We start from the raw sequence: 16,986 nt of genomic DNA, 5'->3' as shown, positions 1-16,986 counted from the left end.
GTTAGCCAAACTGCAAATTTGAGACAAATGTAGTGGTGAATAGTTTTGGACAAAAACAAACACCCGCCCCCTAAGAAATAGTGGGGGGAATAGATTCACAAGGAGCTTGGGTGCCATTCACAAAACATTACCCTCCTTTCACCCAATAGCACAGTGTTTAGGGCATTTGGTGGGAAGAAAGGAAACCCAGGTTCAATTCCCTGCTTTAATTGTAATGTATTTATACAAAGTGCAACAGCTTCAAGGGGAGAGATTGAGAGTCTCCCCCTGCAAATAACCAACATGCTGGTAGCTAGGGCACTCACTTGGGAGAATAGAGACCTGGATTCAAGTCCCTGCTCCAGCATGGGGATTTGAACCTTGGGCTCCTACATCCCAGCTCAGTTCCCTAATCACTGTCCTATCAGGGAGTTGTTTGTGTGTGTGTGTGTGTGCATGTGCACATGTGTGCGCGCACACACACAGTTGTCACTGGTGGTTGTTTTTTTTTTTGGGGGGGGGGGTAAATCCAGCCCTTTGTTTTTATTTTTAAAAATGTTTTAAATGCCTGGAAATGAAACAAAATTTTTGTTCCCTTTTTCGATTGACCAGAAATTCAAAATATTTTGGTTTGACTCAAACTGATTTTTTTCCCCATTTTTCAGAACTGCCAGTGAAGCGAAAACATCAGTTATTTTCACAGTTATACTTTGCCCCATAGATAGTCCATACACTAGTAATAATCACCTTGAATGCAGTTTTCTTGGAGGTAATTCAATTACTAGATGAGTAGTAGTGAGGATAGGCAAGCAACTGCAAAGTCTGTGGATGGAGATCCCAAACCTATATGAAATCATTGCAGGTATCTAATTATACTTTAAGAGGTAGAGTAAACTTTTAATTAAGCCCTTTTGCCTTTCTGATTTATCACAGAGTTCAGAGATGGGTGCACATAGGAAGAAGCTCTGTGGTCTAAGAACCTAGACCACTATTTTCAAATGTGTGTGCCTAAAGTTTGACACCATTCCCTCTAAATCCATAGTTAGGCACCTAAAAGTGGTCTGATGATGTTTAGAGGTACTGAGTTTGCGAACCATCCAAAAAGGCGAGCCACTTAAGCATCTAATGGCCTAAATTTAAATGCCTGTCTTTGGGAATTATGTATTTTGTCCTTAATATATTTGAGAAGTGTTGTATTTAAGCTTTATTTATAGTATGTGAGAGAGAGCTTGACTGGGAGGTATAGCACTGGTCTATACTACAAACTTATGTTGTTCTAACTACGTCGCTCAGGGGTGTGGAAAATCCATGCCCCTGAGCGACACAGTTACACTGACACAGTGTAGACAATGGGAGGACTTCTCCTGTTGACATAGCTACTGCCTTTCAGGGAGGCATAATACCTATGAGAAACTCTTTCGTTGGCGTAGTTAATTTCTTCACTAAGCACTACAGCGTTGCCGCTGCACCACAGCACCACTGTAACTGTAGACAGGCCTGTAGTCTTTTCACTGGGACATGGGAAACAGAGAGAATTAATTTATGGGCAGATATAGTGGCAGGGTGTTTTCAGACTTCATAATTAAATTCAGAGATACAGCAGATCAAAAGGGACCAGTACAAAAAGATGTAACAAAAAAAGCAGGTGCTGATACAAATTAGAGTTTCTCTGTGTAAATGTCTTTCTGAATTAGAATGACAAGAGGCTCTGTTAATAAGATCAAAAGGTGGGAACAGTGATGAAACCCTCCTTTTAAAGCTAACTATTATAAACCAGATACGAAAGTATTTGAATGTTATTGGCAGTGTGTTAGAAAAGCACTGTCTTTGTTCTTCTTCTGTAAGAAAAGTACTGGAGCATTCAGAGTTTAATCAAAATCAATTGTTCCTGAGTGATTTTACAATAATTTTTTTTAAACAGTAAATGGCAGTACGCATTTTGTGTTTTGATCCCATTTTGCCTTTAAAGATAAGCATGGATGGCCCATGTTAGTCCTCAGAGAACTCAGTGGAACACTTAGTTACAGTAGGATGCCGTATTGGCTGTTGTTTGGTCACAGTGTTCAGTCTATAGATTAAGGAACCAGTGCCTCAACACTGTTTTAGAAGTTTGGAGATGCCATTCTTTAGTAGGGGATGAAAAATTAAGGTCATTAAAGATCTAATGGAAATCTTGCAAGTGTAGGGGTGTTATTAACAGCAGTGTTCTCATCAAATTGTCAGTGGGTAATTTACATTCTTCCCACATACATCCTAGTTTGGTTTCAGTGGAAGATATTCCTCACTTTCTGCCCTAAACTGCTGTGTAGTGCTGCTGTACACTGCCACCAGCTGCCATGTTCATCCCAGAGGTGGCTGGGTTTCAGTGGGTGTGAATGATCCAATAGTGATCCCAAGTTCTGAAGCCTCCTGAGGTGCAGTGTATAAATGTAAGTCACTGGCATTTTCTTTATATGCCAACACGTTTTTTTTTCCACACTGTGTTATGTAGCACACAGGTATAGAAGTGCGAGGTGTGGATTTAAGGATCAAATTCAGAACTGATGTGAAAAAGTCAGTGTAAGTTGCTTTAAAATAGCTGTTGAAAGAGCAGAACCTGTACTTTATCTTACCCTATCCTTCCACCTGCTCTGTACATAGGTTACTGGTGTGTTACAGTTTACTGCTGTGTAACTTGCCCTATCTTTTATGTCGCTGTAATTTTGCCCAGAATGTTTTTCCTTTGAGAACTATACTTGACATGTTGATTGTGCATGTTTTCCATCGAATTAATTAACATGGTTTATAGCCTTCTCTTCTTCATTGGTATTTTATTGTATATTTAGAGTCCAATCCAATTCCCATTATAATCAACAAAAAAAAACTCCCATTGACTTTAGTAGGAATTGGCTCAGGCTCCTTCTTTGCAACAATTTCCAGTTTGGAATTACAAGTATAGAAGATATCATAGATTGTATGTTGGGAAAGAGAGATCTTAGTTCATTATCAGCCTTCAATTTTGGACCTTGCTGTGATGAATGAATCACTAGACTGGTTATATAAGGACCAGTGATCATGATCTAATTACATTCAATATGGCTAAACAGAGGACAGTTCCCAGCAGTATATACTTGTGCTTCAAAGGGCCTAACTTCTCAAATGGAGGAGAATTATTAATGAAGTTATTAGGGAAAAAATTCAGACAAAAATAAAAATGAGTATCAGGAGTTATTTGTTTATCAGGAGTATTTACTAGATAGTCAAAAAGCTGTGATTCAATAATCAACAAAGAGAGTAACTTTAGCCTAAAATCCATCTTGGTTCAGTAGCAAAGTGAAGTCTGCAATTAGAAATGAGGAGGCAACATATAACAAATGCAAAAAAAGGGAAAACAGATCGCAATCAATATAAATGAGAAGTTATAAAGTGTAGAAAATAGAAAAGGGCAGCCGAAGACATTGGGGGAGACTCCATGGGTGACAATACTATGGAAAATTAAGTTTTTTAAAGTATATTAAGAATAAAAGAAATCCTGGCAATGGTATAGGCCCATTACTAGATGGAGATGGTAAAACTGCCAATAGTGATGCTGAAAAGGCAAAAGTGCTTAATAAATATTTCCGTTCTGTACTTGAAAAGAAGCAGGATGATGTACTATGCCTATCACGAGAAGTACTTTCCAATCCATTAGTAATCCAGGAGGCTACTAAGAGCTACTATGGAAACTCATTTTTACATCAGAAGGCCCAGATAACTTTTCCCCAAGAGTCCTAAAAGAGTTGACTGAGAGGTTTTCTCTGGCCCCCTGCTGTCCATTTTTAATACATTTTGGAAGAACAGGGAAATTTCAGAAGACTGGAAGAATGCTTATGTACCAATATTAAAAAGGGCATTCGGAATGACACAGGTAACTATAGGCCAGTTAGCCTGACATCAATTCTGGGCAAAATAATAGGAAAGCTAACATGGAATTCCATTGATAAAAAATTAAAGCATAAAATGAATACATTTCAAAGCTAGAAGGGACCATTGTGATCATCTAGTTTGACTTCCTGTATAACACAGGAGGTCAGATTAAAACACAATTAATGCAGTCATCATCATTTTATGGTAAATATGTCTTGACAAACCAGAATTAACATTTTATGAGATTACAAGTTTGGTTGATAAAGGCAATAATGATAATGTAATATAATTGGACTTCTGTAAGGCATTTTGATTAAGACACTAGAAAGATATAAAATTAATATGTCACATATTAAACAGATTATAAATGGGATAACTGACAGATCTCAAAATGTTGTTATACATTATCAATCATAACAGAGAGAGAGTATGTTTCTAGTGGGTTGCCACAAGGATCACTTTTAGCCTTATACTGTTTATATATCTATCAAGGACCTGAAAGAGAACATAAAATCATTGCAGATAGTTCGAAGATGACACACAGAATGGAGGAGGAGTAAATAATGAAGAGGATGGGTCACTGATATAGAGCGATTTGGATCATATGATAAGCTGGGTGCAAGTAAACAATATATGTTTCATTATGTCCACATGTAAATTTATACATCTAGGAACAAAGAATGTAGGCAATACTTATAGGATGGGGGGACAAGGGATTCTACCTTGGGAAGTAATGACTCTAAGAAGGATATAGGGGTCACAGTGGATGAGCAACTCAACAATATTGTGGCAAAAAGGTTTAATGTAATCTTTGGATGTAGAAACAGCAGAGTAATGAGTAGTAGGAGGTTGATTTGACCTCTGGGTACAGCATTGGTGAAACCGCTAATGGAATACTGCTTTCAGTTCTGGTGTCCACATTTTAAAAAGTATATTGAATAATTGGAGATGGTGCAGAAAACAGATTTAAGGGATGAAGAAAATGCCTTATGGCCAGAGACTTACAATTCAATCTGTTTAATTTAGCCAAAAGGAGATTGAGAGATGACTTGATGACAGTGTATAAGTATCTTCCACAGGGAGAAAATATTGGATAGAAAAGGCTTTTTAATCCAGTGGAGTAAAGCATAAGAAGAACTAATGATTGAAAGCTGAAGCCAGGGAAATTTAAATTGGAAATTAGTGAAGGTGATTAGTCATTGGAGTGGTGGATTCTCCATCTCTTGCTGTCTTCAAATCAAGACTAGATGCCATTCTGGAAGATATGCTTTAGCCAACAGAAATTATTGGGCTCAAAACAGGGGTAACTGGTGAAATATAATGGCCTGTGATATATAGGAGTTCAGACTAGATGATCTAATGGTCCCTTCTGGCCTTATACCTTATGAATCTATGCATAAGGGGGCCCTACATAGCTGAATCCTCTGTCCTCCAGGATGGACCATAACCTGTCTGTACAGGAAACAGTGGTCTGGGAAGCAAGTAAAGGCCCATTCTCCTGAAATAGAAGCAGTGGTGAATTTCTCATTAGTCCAACTAATATTCTTATGTGGATGGTCCCTGTCACAGCCACCTGAAGGAATGGATAAGGTTACAGTCTAGGGGCAATGGCACTCGGATAGGGCCAGTGGGTTTGTCCAGGGCCATGAATTGCCTTAGTCCAGCTCTTGACTGAAATAGTTACGGATGTTTTTAAAAATATTTTATCTATAACATGAACCATGAGTAAGACTTATCACTTCCTGCCACCACTTTTTGCTTATATGATTAGAATATCTCTAACAAATTATGATCAATACACATGATCAAAGAAGCTTCTGCATTAGGCATATTATTCATTCTGATTTATCATCTTAAACCCAATCAAATACCTGAATGGGTCCCTTAGTGGAATAACAAGCAGAGCCAGTGCCTGAAATGTTGAATTGAGTTTTTTTTAAAGGCACTATAATAAACATCACTATTCATGAACAAACTGTGACCTTTCATTTGAAATAATATCTATGTCCAGACCTTTCATTTGAAATATATCTATGTCCAGACTGTAAACTAGTATCAGTATAAAATTTAAGCCACTTGGTTTCTACACATAAATGCATATTGGTGCTATTCATAGTTCTTAAACCTCATATTTGGAAAATCCCAGCATTTTACACATAACGTTTGCTGCAAGTATTGTTATTGAATAGATAAAGTCTGCATGGTTAAGATTTGTAAAGATTTGTAAAGGTTCGCCACATCAAAAGGAGAGTCTTTGTTTATCTCTAGAAAATGCTTTTATAAGAGGTTCTGGATAGTCATTTCCAATAGAGAATGGACCAGTTGATCAGATAGCAGCTAAACTAATGAAAAGCATCATGGAAGTGACAGGAAGATTAATTAAGTTCCTCCAGTTGTATTCACGTGTGGCAGTACAGAGTTCCTTTGGGTACTGCTGCAGTTAAATGGTATTCATGGTGACAAATACTGCAGATTTCTAGAAGTGACACTTTTGAGTCAAGGGTAAAAAGCACATTTGGTAGTTTTATCCAGTGGAAAAAGACCAGAACAGAGATGAGCTACTATGCTAGTTACACACACACACACACACACACACACACACACACACACACACACACACACACACACACACACACACACACACACACACTCTCTCTCTCTCTCTCTCTCTCTCTCTCTCTCTCTCTCTCTCTCTCTCTCTCTTCCCCTTTAATTTAACCTCAGGGGATTAGTTAGGAATTACAAAATCTATGTTATTTTGTAGTAAAAATGTCATATGTCTTAAACTATTCCAGATGGCTTCAAAGTAAAAACAAACCAAACTTCTAGCCAATGTATTAAGTGTATTTGACTTCAGGCACAAATTTATGCACACTTGGAAACACTTCCAATTACTTTTGGATTCTTGCAAAATTGTAGCTTGGTTACTCTTCTTTGTGCACTCTTGTTGTTATGACATAAATAATAATAAAATATTCATTATTCATAATGTTCTCCCATTCCCAATTTGCTAAAATTCTACTCAGTTTACCTTGAAGAGGTTTTTTTTGTTTTTCAAAGGGAAACAAAGAGATTCTGTATGATTTGGGCTGCTGCTTCCATTTTGTTTTCAGATTCAACACAGTACATTTCTGTCGTGCACAATAGATGAAATTTATTTTGAGAAAAATTGGAACCCTCTCAGGTGTATGAGATCTTTTAACCTTCTATACGAGACACATAAACTGATAATGTTGTGTCACTGGTGTCTTTTGTTGCATGTTATTACATTTCTGCCAATAAAGAGTCCCTGGATGTGCTTCTGCTCTCACCTTAAAAAAAAAAAAAGTGTGGTAAACCTCTCAGATTGAAATTCCTCAAAGCCAGCCAGTAAGAATCTTGATATAAATCTATTATTGGCTGCTTCCTGGGATAATTCAAAAGCAGAGAGATTTCCAGGAATCAGCAGGCATGTTAATTTTATTAAATATTAATCAGTGTTTGCAGTATACATGTCTGCATGTAGTTTTAATTCCCAAGATGGGGGCAGTGTGTAAACTAGCAATAAAATGTGTGAGAAAAGAGTGGGATCAAAGTTAGAAAACAGGATAGTAGAGCATATACCTTACCAAGGGCTGTATTGTGGCTTTGGTCCTGAGTATAGGGCTGGGCCACCCCAGGAGAGAAACAGGGCACAAATTAGGTCTTTGGGAAGTACAATTCCCACCCTACTTCTCCCTTGTTCTAGGCAGGTTGTAACATGCTGCTGACCTATACCTGCAGGAAATTATAACACCTCTGTGCCAGCTCAGCTCTGCTGGTCTATGTATCAGAAGGGGAGAACCCAGGGTTTTCCCTACCTGCCCCCTAGCTTATTCCTGCATGCCCAGATGCCTGGTCCGAGTAGTGCACCCAAGGCCATAAGGAAGGTTCTTACTTACTTTATGATCCTGCATAGCTTGTCCTAAAACACCTATCACCGCAGGTTAAAATTATCGCACCAAATCCTGTTTTCCTGTGCAGCCATGCAATTCCATTCTGGGATCAGAATTTGGCCTGTGTTTGTTGGAGCTCTGATGCTTTCTGCGATTTTTGGTGGATTATACATGTGGTGAGAGCATGATTTGACCCAGACTATGTGAATTTGGGCTACGGAAGTTTGCCAGAAGGAAAGACCAGCCTCTTCCCTTGCATCTGCTCCATAATGGAAATGCAAAGTTACTTAAATAAAATATCCAGTTCTCTTATGGCTGTTTTTGATTATAGATTTTCTTTATTTATACAACAAACATATACTAACTGGAGTGACAGTTTTAACACATTAGAATATAAAAATGAAAATAATCATCTGAATTGTGTCTGTACTAAAGATGTGTTTTAAAAGGGACAAGATCATCTGGTGGTGTAAATCAGGTATGCTCCATTCAGTTAAACAGAGCTACAGTGCTTTACATCAGCTGAGGATCTGGCCCAAGACTCATGACAATTTACGATCACACAGGCAGCACTGCACATTAAGCAGCTGTTTAGAATGAGGAGGTGATGGCTTCTGTGCCGGCAACTAAGTCGCAAATGCAGCTGTGCTGATGTACTCCTTTAACTATTTGTGCACTCTGTACTCACCAGGTGAAGAGCCTCACTTTCATTTGTCCCTGTTCGTTGCCAGAAAAATAAAGCCACCACAGCAAATAGCTGTGTTACTATCAGCTTCCCCCATGTCTATAACCTTTGCTTAGGGTTACCAGATAGCAACTGTGAAAAAAAGGGATGGGGATGAGGGGGGGAAGGGGGAGTAATAGGCACCTGTATGAGAAAAAGTCCCAAAAAACAGGATTGTCCCTTTAAAAATGGGACATCTGGTCACCCTACCTTTGCTATTAGGTCTAAATGTAACAGCTACTTCTACCTTCCTTGGTATAGAAGGTCCTCCTTCAGCATGCTCAGTGTAGTTTTGCTGTGCAAGATGGAGGCTGGATTTGGGACCTCCTGTAACCTAAAGATCTGCAGAGATGATAGGGACAGGCAAGGTTAGGCCAAGAGTAGAGTTGAAGGATTTGCCATTGGATAGATCCTCTGGTCTTTTTGCCCTTGATTAAGTCTGCTGATGATCTGTGAGGATTCCTTCCCCCTCCTCCAAAGATGTCACCACTTCTTATCTGAAATACTTGGACTGCTCATCAGGAACCACGTTTCTGCTACAGGTGAAATATATTCCCCTGTACAAAGAGGAAGCAAATGAGTGAGTGACAATGACTTTGTAGCCTAGTGATTAGGGCACTCCCTGTGGGAGGTGGGAAACTGAAGATCAAGTCCCTAGTCTGGTGAATATTCAATTATTTATACATAGTGAGAAAGCTGAAAGAAACCTACTCCAGAATATCCCATACCTCACTGATCATGGCCCTTGCTTGCAAAGTAGGAAACTCAAGTTCAAATCCCTGTCCTGCAGAGGGGGGTAATTGAACCTTGGTTGTGCATATCCCACATGGGTGCTTTATCCACGGGATAAAGGTTATAAAGGAGGCTTCCATTACCTTCTTCTCACCTTTTGTGAACCTAGCCCTTTGTGTCCTTTGATTTTGTATCAAAAAGTGCATGGAAACACAATGAAATGGTTCATTTTTAATCAACCAAAACATTTTGCTTGACCCAAAATAGTTTTTTGTTGACTTTACAATTTGCCCATTTTGGGGGGTTTTGTTTAGGTCAAACTGAATTTTTTTTCTTGATTTAGCTTTGCCAGAGGAAAAAAAACCAGTTATTCATCTAGGTTTAGCCATGACCCCTATACACCCCCTTTTCAGGGCTTTCTTGTCATGAATTTCATACCATGGCCTTTTCCCTCCTTCAGACTACACTCAACTCTTTTGGCCTTTGTGGAGGTAGCATGGAACCCAGTCAAGTCTTGTATGGGATGTAGAGTTCCCTTGTACGCCTAGTATATAGTCACCATCTACAACAGAACTTTGCTTGGCTCCTTTGGTGCTAGAATAATTTCACCCTACGTAATTGGACCTTATAAAAACTGAACTTAGTGTAGTGTGGAGGATTTAAGGATAAGAAGTGGAGCTTTAAATAAATTGTACCATTAATGATCTGGATGATGGGATGGGTTGCACCCTCAGCAAGTTCACGGATGACACTAAGCTGAGGGGAGAGATAGATACGCTGGAGGGTAGGGACAGGGTCCAGTGATGTAGACAAATTGGAGGATTGGGCCAAATGATGAGGTTCAACAAGGATAAGTGCAGACCAACTGGCTAAGTGGCAGTTCTGCAGAAAGGATCTGGACAAGAACCTGGATGAGAGTCAACATGTGCCTTGTTGCCAAGAACACTAACAGCATATTGGCTGCACTAGTAGGAGCTTTCCAGCAGATCAAGGGAAGTGATTATTTCCCTCTGTTCGGCACTGGTGATGCCACATCTGAAGTATTGCATCCAGTTTGGGGCCCCCCACTACAGAAAGGATGTGGACAAATTGGAAAGAGTCCAGCAGAAGGCAATGAAAATTATTAGGGGGCTGGGGCACATGACTTATGAGGAGAGGCTGAGGGAACTGGGCTTATTTAGTCTGCAGAAGAGAAGAGTGAAGGGGCATTTGATAGCAGCCTTCAACTACCTGAAGAGGGGTTTCCAAAAAGGATGGTGCTAAGTTGATCTCAGTGGTGGTAGATGACAAAAGAAGAAGTAGTGGTCTCAAGTTGCAGTGGGGGTGGTCTAGGCTCGATATTAGGAAAAAATGATTTCACTAGGAATAGTGAAACACTGGAATGGGTTACCTAGGGAAGTGGTGGAATCTCCATCCTTAGAGCTTTTTAAGGCCTTGATTGACAAAGCCCTGGCTGGGATTGGTCCTGCTTTGAGTAGGGGGTTGGTCTTGATGATCTCCTGAGGTCTTTTCCAACCCTAGTCTTCTATGATATCAGTCATCTTCTTTCCTATGGCATGAAAGCATTTAACCTATTAGACCCCCCATTATAATGAGATAAACACTTCAGTGTACTTTCCTTTGTTATTTTTAGTTTATTTTTATTTATTTATTTATCTGAAGTGTATTACTAGTGAAAGATGCCATACTGGCAATACACAAAGATAATGCCCTTTACTGATCCACAGAACAGACTCAATACATAAAGAGGCATGGACAGTGCAACCTCACCAGTGCTGCCAATGTGCATCAAATGTAACCTGAGGCATGACCTCTAGGGCAACAGGGTATTTCATTATCTATGTCTTTTGTCTTTCTTTTGGAGACTGCCAGCAAAGATGCCAGTTGTAATAGCAGCTATGATCATGTGGGGATCTGTCTATTAGGACCTGGCTTTGGATCACCACATTTGTCACAGAGACAACAAACTAGCCATCAGCTGCTAATGACTTACCAACCTGGACAGGACCTTGAGAGCTAGAGGTGAAAGGTTCTTAACCTCATTATTAATCTTTTCTGCCATCAAGTTTGCCTCTCACATTGTTATTTATGGGCAGAAATCATAGTTTGAACTATCATTTGAGCACAACTGTATTTCTGTTTATGATTTCTGGGTTTTGAAAAATGCATTTAGAGGGAAACTGAGCTTCAAACAAGACTTGGATGGAAACATCTGTTTAACCTTTTAGGGGCTCATTCTGCAAAGTGCCAGCCACCTTCATATCCCATTTAGGTCCATGGGAATTGAGGGCATTCTATACCCTTCTGGATTGTGCTCTTAGTGAGGAAAATAGGTTAATGATATATGTGCTGTCTTTTCCCACCTATTATATAATTGACCATATTATGTCACTGAGTGCATTTATTACACACACACATATGCCAAACAGTATAAAATTTTAAGATTATTTTTTTCAAGCCGAGATTAGTTAAACCAGGATATTAGAACACTCCAATGGGAGCTAGTTAAAGAAAAAATCTGTTTGTAGTACTCTTAGTACTGATGTCACAGGCACAGCAAGGACATGACAAGGAGGAGTCAGATTACAGTAAGAATGGGCAGTGCAGCATGCAGCCAGAGTAAACGCTAAATCAGACCGGGATTGTATCAGGGATAAGACTGCCTGCAAAGCACTCATCCTGAGGAGGCACACTACTCACTCACTGTTCCTATGCTGGGAAATTTCCACGCAATGTAGAATGAAAGAGCTCTGTTTTACATGTCAGCCCTGTTCGGGAGCTAATGCTGAATACACAGCAGTGGGATTCTGACTACATGATTAATGAGAAACATCATGTATTTTGGTAAGTGTTAACTATGATGATGTAATTCTGCTTCTGCTCACATCTTATCAATAGGAGTAATTATTTAAAATTTTAGATGCAAGAACATTTCATGCTGGCACGCACCTAAAACTGACAACTAGAAAACCACATAGATTGTGCAGTTTAAAAAGGAACCTATTGTCTTAGAAAGGATTCTGTTTGAATGGGTTATGGCTTAGTGTTAGCCGCTGAAAAAAAATGAACTCACCCTACAGTTTGTTTTATATGAACTTGTGTTTCGTCTGCTCGGGGGGGGATGAAGAATTGATGTGAAGCATGGGAAGTTACAGAAAAACTTAATGAAATATATAAGCTACTATTGCATGGTTTATGATTGGAAGTCTCAGTAAGTATTAGGTTTTCATTCAGCATTTAGCTCTAAGAATTCTAAGGCTGAAAGGAGAAACAATGCTTTATTTGCAATGGTATGTTTACCGAGTACTCTGCACTTTGCAGATCACAGCTATGGGGCTGGCTGCTAGCATACCATGAATTACATGTAATTTTAAGCCTTTAGAGGTCTCAGAACTGTTAAATATTTGTGCAGAGTTTAGTTTCGTGGCTTGATGGAAATCTTCCTTAGGTTTGCAGCTGAACTGGCTGCATACCCAAAAACATGCTGGATCTTGGATATGTGTTACTAATGTAGTGCTGCAATACAGTGCTGAGATGTGCAATCACACTGTAATACTGCAACTTAACGATGGGAAAATATTTTTAAAAATGTGACAAAAGGGAGGAAAATCCTATCTTTTTATATTTGAAGTCTTATGCAACATTGGTATTAATGTATTGCTGCACAATATCTAGTAATGAACAGAACTGGAGGATTTCTGGGACATTCAGCAGCTTTCTCTGTTTCCTTAAATATTAAATCAACAGCTCACTTTAAGCGTAAAGTATTTCTTTGATATTATGATTGACTGTGCTATACTGTACATAGTAGTGGGTTTTTAGTGTAGCCATTATTTCCTTATTTTCTTTATCGTCCTTAAAAATATAGGGGGAAGGGCCCCAACTTATTTACTAAAGCTGACGTCCATCAGTTGCCTTGAAAGCAACTATGATTTTGCTGTAAATTGTCATAATAGAAAAGATATTTTAAATTACTGGCAGAAATAGCCACCTTCAAAGATTAATTTCCTCTAATATATCCTCAGAAGAGTGTGAATAGATCACTTATGTATATTGAGTGAACTATTGTTTATGCCATAAACATTTTAGGTTTGAGTGAATTGGATAATTTTGATTAAGAACAACTTGGCATTAGGATTTGCTTTATTTGTTTATTTGGCTTGTTTTTATATCACTGCAAGTGCTTAATGTTTTCCTTGCAGTAAGCTTTGCATTGATTGCCTGCTTAGTTGGGGTAAGATTTTCTGGTTGACTATAGTTGTAAGGATTAAAAGTGTTGGGTAGAGGTCAGCTATACTATCTTAAATTAAAATGTATCTGCTGTTTTAATGACATTTTCATATCTACGTAACATGGGTCAGTCAGTGATTACTAATGTTTTGCCATTCCAAACTGAGTGTACTGCCCAGTGATTTGCATGGTAATTTATTTAATTGTGTAATTAAAGTTTTTAATGGGGAAAACTGAAATGTGACCTGCTTAAACCTCTCTTCTAAGGGTTCAACTATAGTTTCTATTACACAAGTTTTCAGTATGCTTTGTTCAGCCTGAATCTTCAGGTAACATTAGTATAAAATTGGCTTCCTATTTTCCTCCTTTTGGGTAACAGACCATGCTCTCGGGGGGAATGGCACATTCATCTACAGCTATTCTAGGCAGTCTCATACTCCAACTGTCAGAAACCTAAAAGTTCACCTGCCCTAGTAGAGTATTGTACTGGTACTAAGCAATACTGCACAAACCCAAGTGAAGGCAGAGTAGTGTACATCACACACACACTAAGACCTAAAACTGAACCTTGTGCTCTATCCATCATTTACACAAAATAGACATTTTATAGTTTATGCTTAATTTATTGTAGTATTTTTTTTATTTTGCTTCCAACTTTAAAAAAAAATCTTTCTTGCTGCTTTTTTTTGAATGTTGATTAGAATGATGTTAATCTACTTTCAGACTAAAATAGGGGGAAAAACCTTCCCTGGACTGCAGGGGTGTATGTACATGTTTTACTTGCTTCATTAGGCCTTACCAGCTAATTGGTGCTGATGTAAGGTAGCATGATGGTAGAACATGTCCTATGCTGGGTGCCAAGTAAATATTAAAATAATTCCCATGAAAAAAATCTAAACCCTTTACCTCTGGAAATACGATTTTACATAGTAAATATCCAATGAGTGAAATAAGCCTATATGAAGCACTCTCTCTAAAGTTATCTTCTATCAAAGCCAGGTTATTGAATGCAGAAGTCAATAACTGTGCACTTTCCCATATTTAAACCTGCAACTCCCAAGAAAATGTTGTGTAGATATTGTATATATAGATCCACTATATAGCGTAAAACTTAGCTTTCAAATGATCGAACTAATGGACACTCTTAATGACATAAGCTACACTCTTGCTTTCTATTGGAATTTCAATACAGTGATTTTCAGGAACTGTTAATTTTCACTCACTGTGCTGTGATGTAGAGTTTGCTGTTCAGTCACTGTGGATACTTTTGTTACCTATTCTAACTGACTGATAGTATAGCTGACCTCTACCCAACACTTCTAATCCTTACAACTGTAAATAAAAATAAAACCACAACCCTACCTGGCAATATATTTGGCGTTTGTGGAAACTAAATGAAAATAGTAAATACTCGTGAAGTATTTTGTAACTAAATATTTTACACTGTTTAAAAAAAAATCTTTTGTCAAAGATGATTATCATGTTAATAATTTAGCAACCGATAAAAGTCTCTGCTATGAACTTTCTCCACAGATTAGAGAAGAGAGACTGTGGGTGGTTGTCAGTGTCACAGGGCTGATGTTGCAAAGTGGTTACAGGGGATCTGCTCCAGTTCTGTACCGTAATTTCTGGTTAAGGCAGAAGCATTGTTATGACTGACAGATTATTTGCTCCTGTATGCCAAGTCTGTTTTAAAAAAAGGTACAGTTTGGGATTGCTACCACAGTTTAGCTCCCTCTCCTAGCACCATGCATTTATATCACCCCAGCATGATCATATGGGCCAGTGAGTAGAGCTTGCTTATTTTTCAGCACCATTGTAATGGTCATTGTTGCCGCTGGTTGGGTCAAAATATATATTTGAGGCAAGGTTGTTGGGTCTAGACGTGATGTGACGTTCATTCTTTTCAGGCAGGAGATGAAGCCGCTGGGAGGGCATTTTAAGAGGGTTATACATGTTTGTGAGCTAGCAGCATATTACATGATTGTCAACCAGGGGATACGCTGCAGTGGTATTGCAGTTCAGGGACCATGAACACTGTTCCTGAGAATCCAGTAAACCTTCAAAGGAATGGAGGGAAAGATTTTTACAACAGATTAACACAAACTTTAATTAAAAATGAAAAAAGTGGAACATTGTGCAGTGATGTGTGCCTGATTGAGGGTGGAGATAATATTCTGTAAGGGTCAAATTAATAAATAAAAAGAACAAATAGGAAAAATCCCTAATTCTAGGCAACCTGAAATTCCATCACATTTCTGTTTGCACATTGGCTGTTTCCAGGTCCAGTTTTATTTTCCAGCAAACGTAGTATTTTGTTTGCATTTGACGGTACCACTCTGAGTATCACTTTTTACTCCTGGAAAAATTTCTTGAAAGAGAAATTCATATTGGATGAGTCATGAAGGAAAAAATGCTCCCGGAATCTCACAGGTTCTTTAAAGAAAATACATATTGTAAAAAATGACATAAATCTTTCATAGCAGTTTTAGTGAAAACATTTTAACAGTTGTCACTTTGTTTTTAGAAGGTTATGATGTATATGCTAGATTAGATATAGCAGAGTCCTCCCTCACTAGTTCTGTTTATCTTCATGTAAGGAAGGATGAATCAGTGAGCATCTTTAAGATCACACTTCTAAAAAATATGAAAAACTATTGATACTGGGTTATGCACTGTACTGTAGTTTATTACCAGCCATATCCAATAAAAAGTGTAGTTAATATATAAAGAATGCTGAATATGACAGAAGAATGTAGTTGAGAAGAGCCAAAGTATAGTCTCCTGAAATCTAAAGAAGCCTTATATTTATACTGAGATCTTTACAGAGTATATGTCTTTACAGAGTACTCGTCTTCTGGAAAGTGAAGTTCATATCTTGAAATTTGAAGAATCAATTAACACACAAATACATAAAATAATAATAATTTTAAATCCTGCTAAATACTTATCCAGTGCTGTGGTGTGTTCTATGCCTCAATTCAGATATCATGAAAGCGGGTTGTTAGAAGTTTCTTTAACTGGTTGCAATATACTTATGGAAATATGATATGTGTCTATTTGAGAGAGAAGTTCCCAAATTCATGAGAAATTGTGGCTCTCAAGGTTATCCCTTTGTGGGTAGCATAATTGTTCCAAGAAGAAATGCAAAATTTAAATTAGTGCTTTCTTGCTTCATTAGAGAACATTTGGTCACAGCTGCTTTTGACTGCACCTCCCTTAACAGCAAATGTGTTTGTGTGTATTTGCTTTAACTGTGATGAATGGAGTTTTCCTTGTTTCAGGCGCAATCATATATCCTGCTCAGGAGAATCTTTCACCGCTGTTACACAATGCAGAGTCAGACCCATAGCAACCAGCTACCATCTCTCACTTTTCTTAGTCCTATCTCTATGTAGGATTCATATTTTTTTTCTTCCAAATGGTATTTAATACAAATTCTTTATCGTAAAATACTTTAAAATAGGAATGTGGCATTTGACTCCAGAATTCTGTTTGACTCATATGGCTTCTACTTCTATG

The 16,986-nt window shown here is 38.2% G+C and overlaps 1 protein-coding gene across 3 annotated transcripts in view; it reads left to right on the top strand.

Annotated features, from left to right (window-relative positions):
- ZNF385D (zinc finger protein 385D) overlaps positions 1-16,986 on the top strand; it is a 360,631-nt gene that overhangs the window by 111,739 nt on the left and 231,906 nt on the right. For 2 of the 3 annotated variants that reach the window (XM_030550948.1, XM_030550946.1), the window contains exon 1: positions 11,892-12,078. The exons of the other annotated variant lie outside the window; for it this stretch is intronic. In XM_030550948.1, coding sequence (XP_030406808.1) covers positions 12,057-12,078 — 22 coding nt within the window. In that variant the 5' untranslated portion in view covers positions 11,892-12,056. Of the gene's footprint in view, positions 1-11,891; positions 12,079-16,986 lie in introns of those variants that run through there. 3 annotated transcript variants of the gene reach the window in all.

This window comes from Gopherus evgoodei, chromosome 2, assembly GCF_007399415.2.
Source record: "Gopherus evgoodei ecotype Sinaloan lineage chromosome 2, rGopEvg1_v1.p, whole genome shotgun sequence".
Classification (NCBI taxonomy): domain Eukaryota; kingdom Metazoa; phylum Chordata; order Testudines; family Testudinidae; genus Gopherus; species Gopherus evgoodei.
This window is presented reverse-complemented; position numbering and strand designations above follow the sequence as displayed.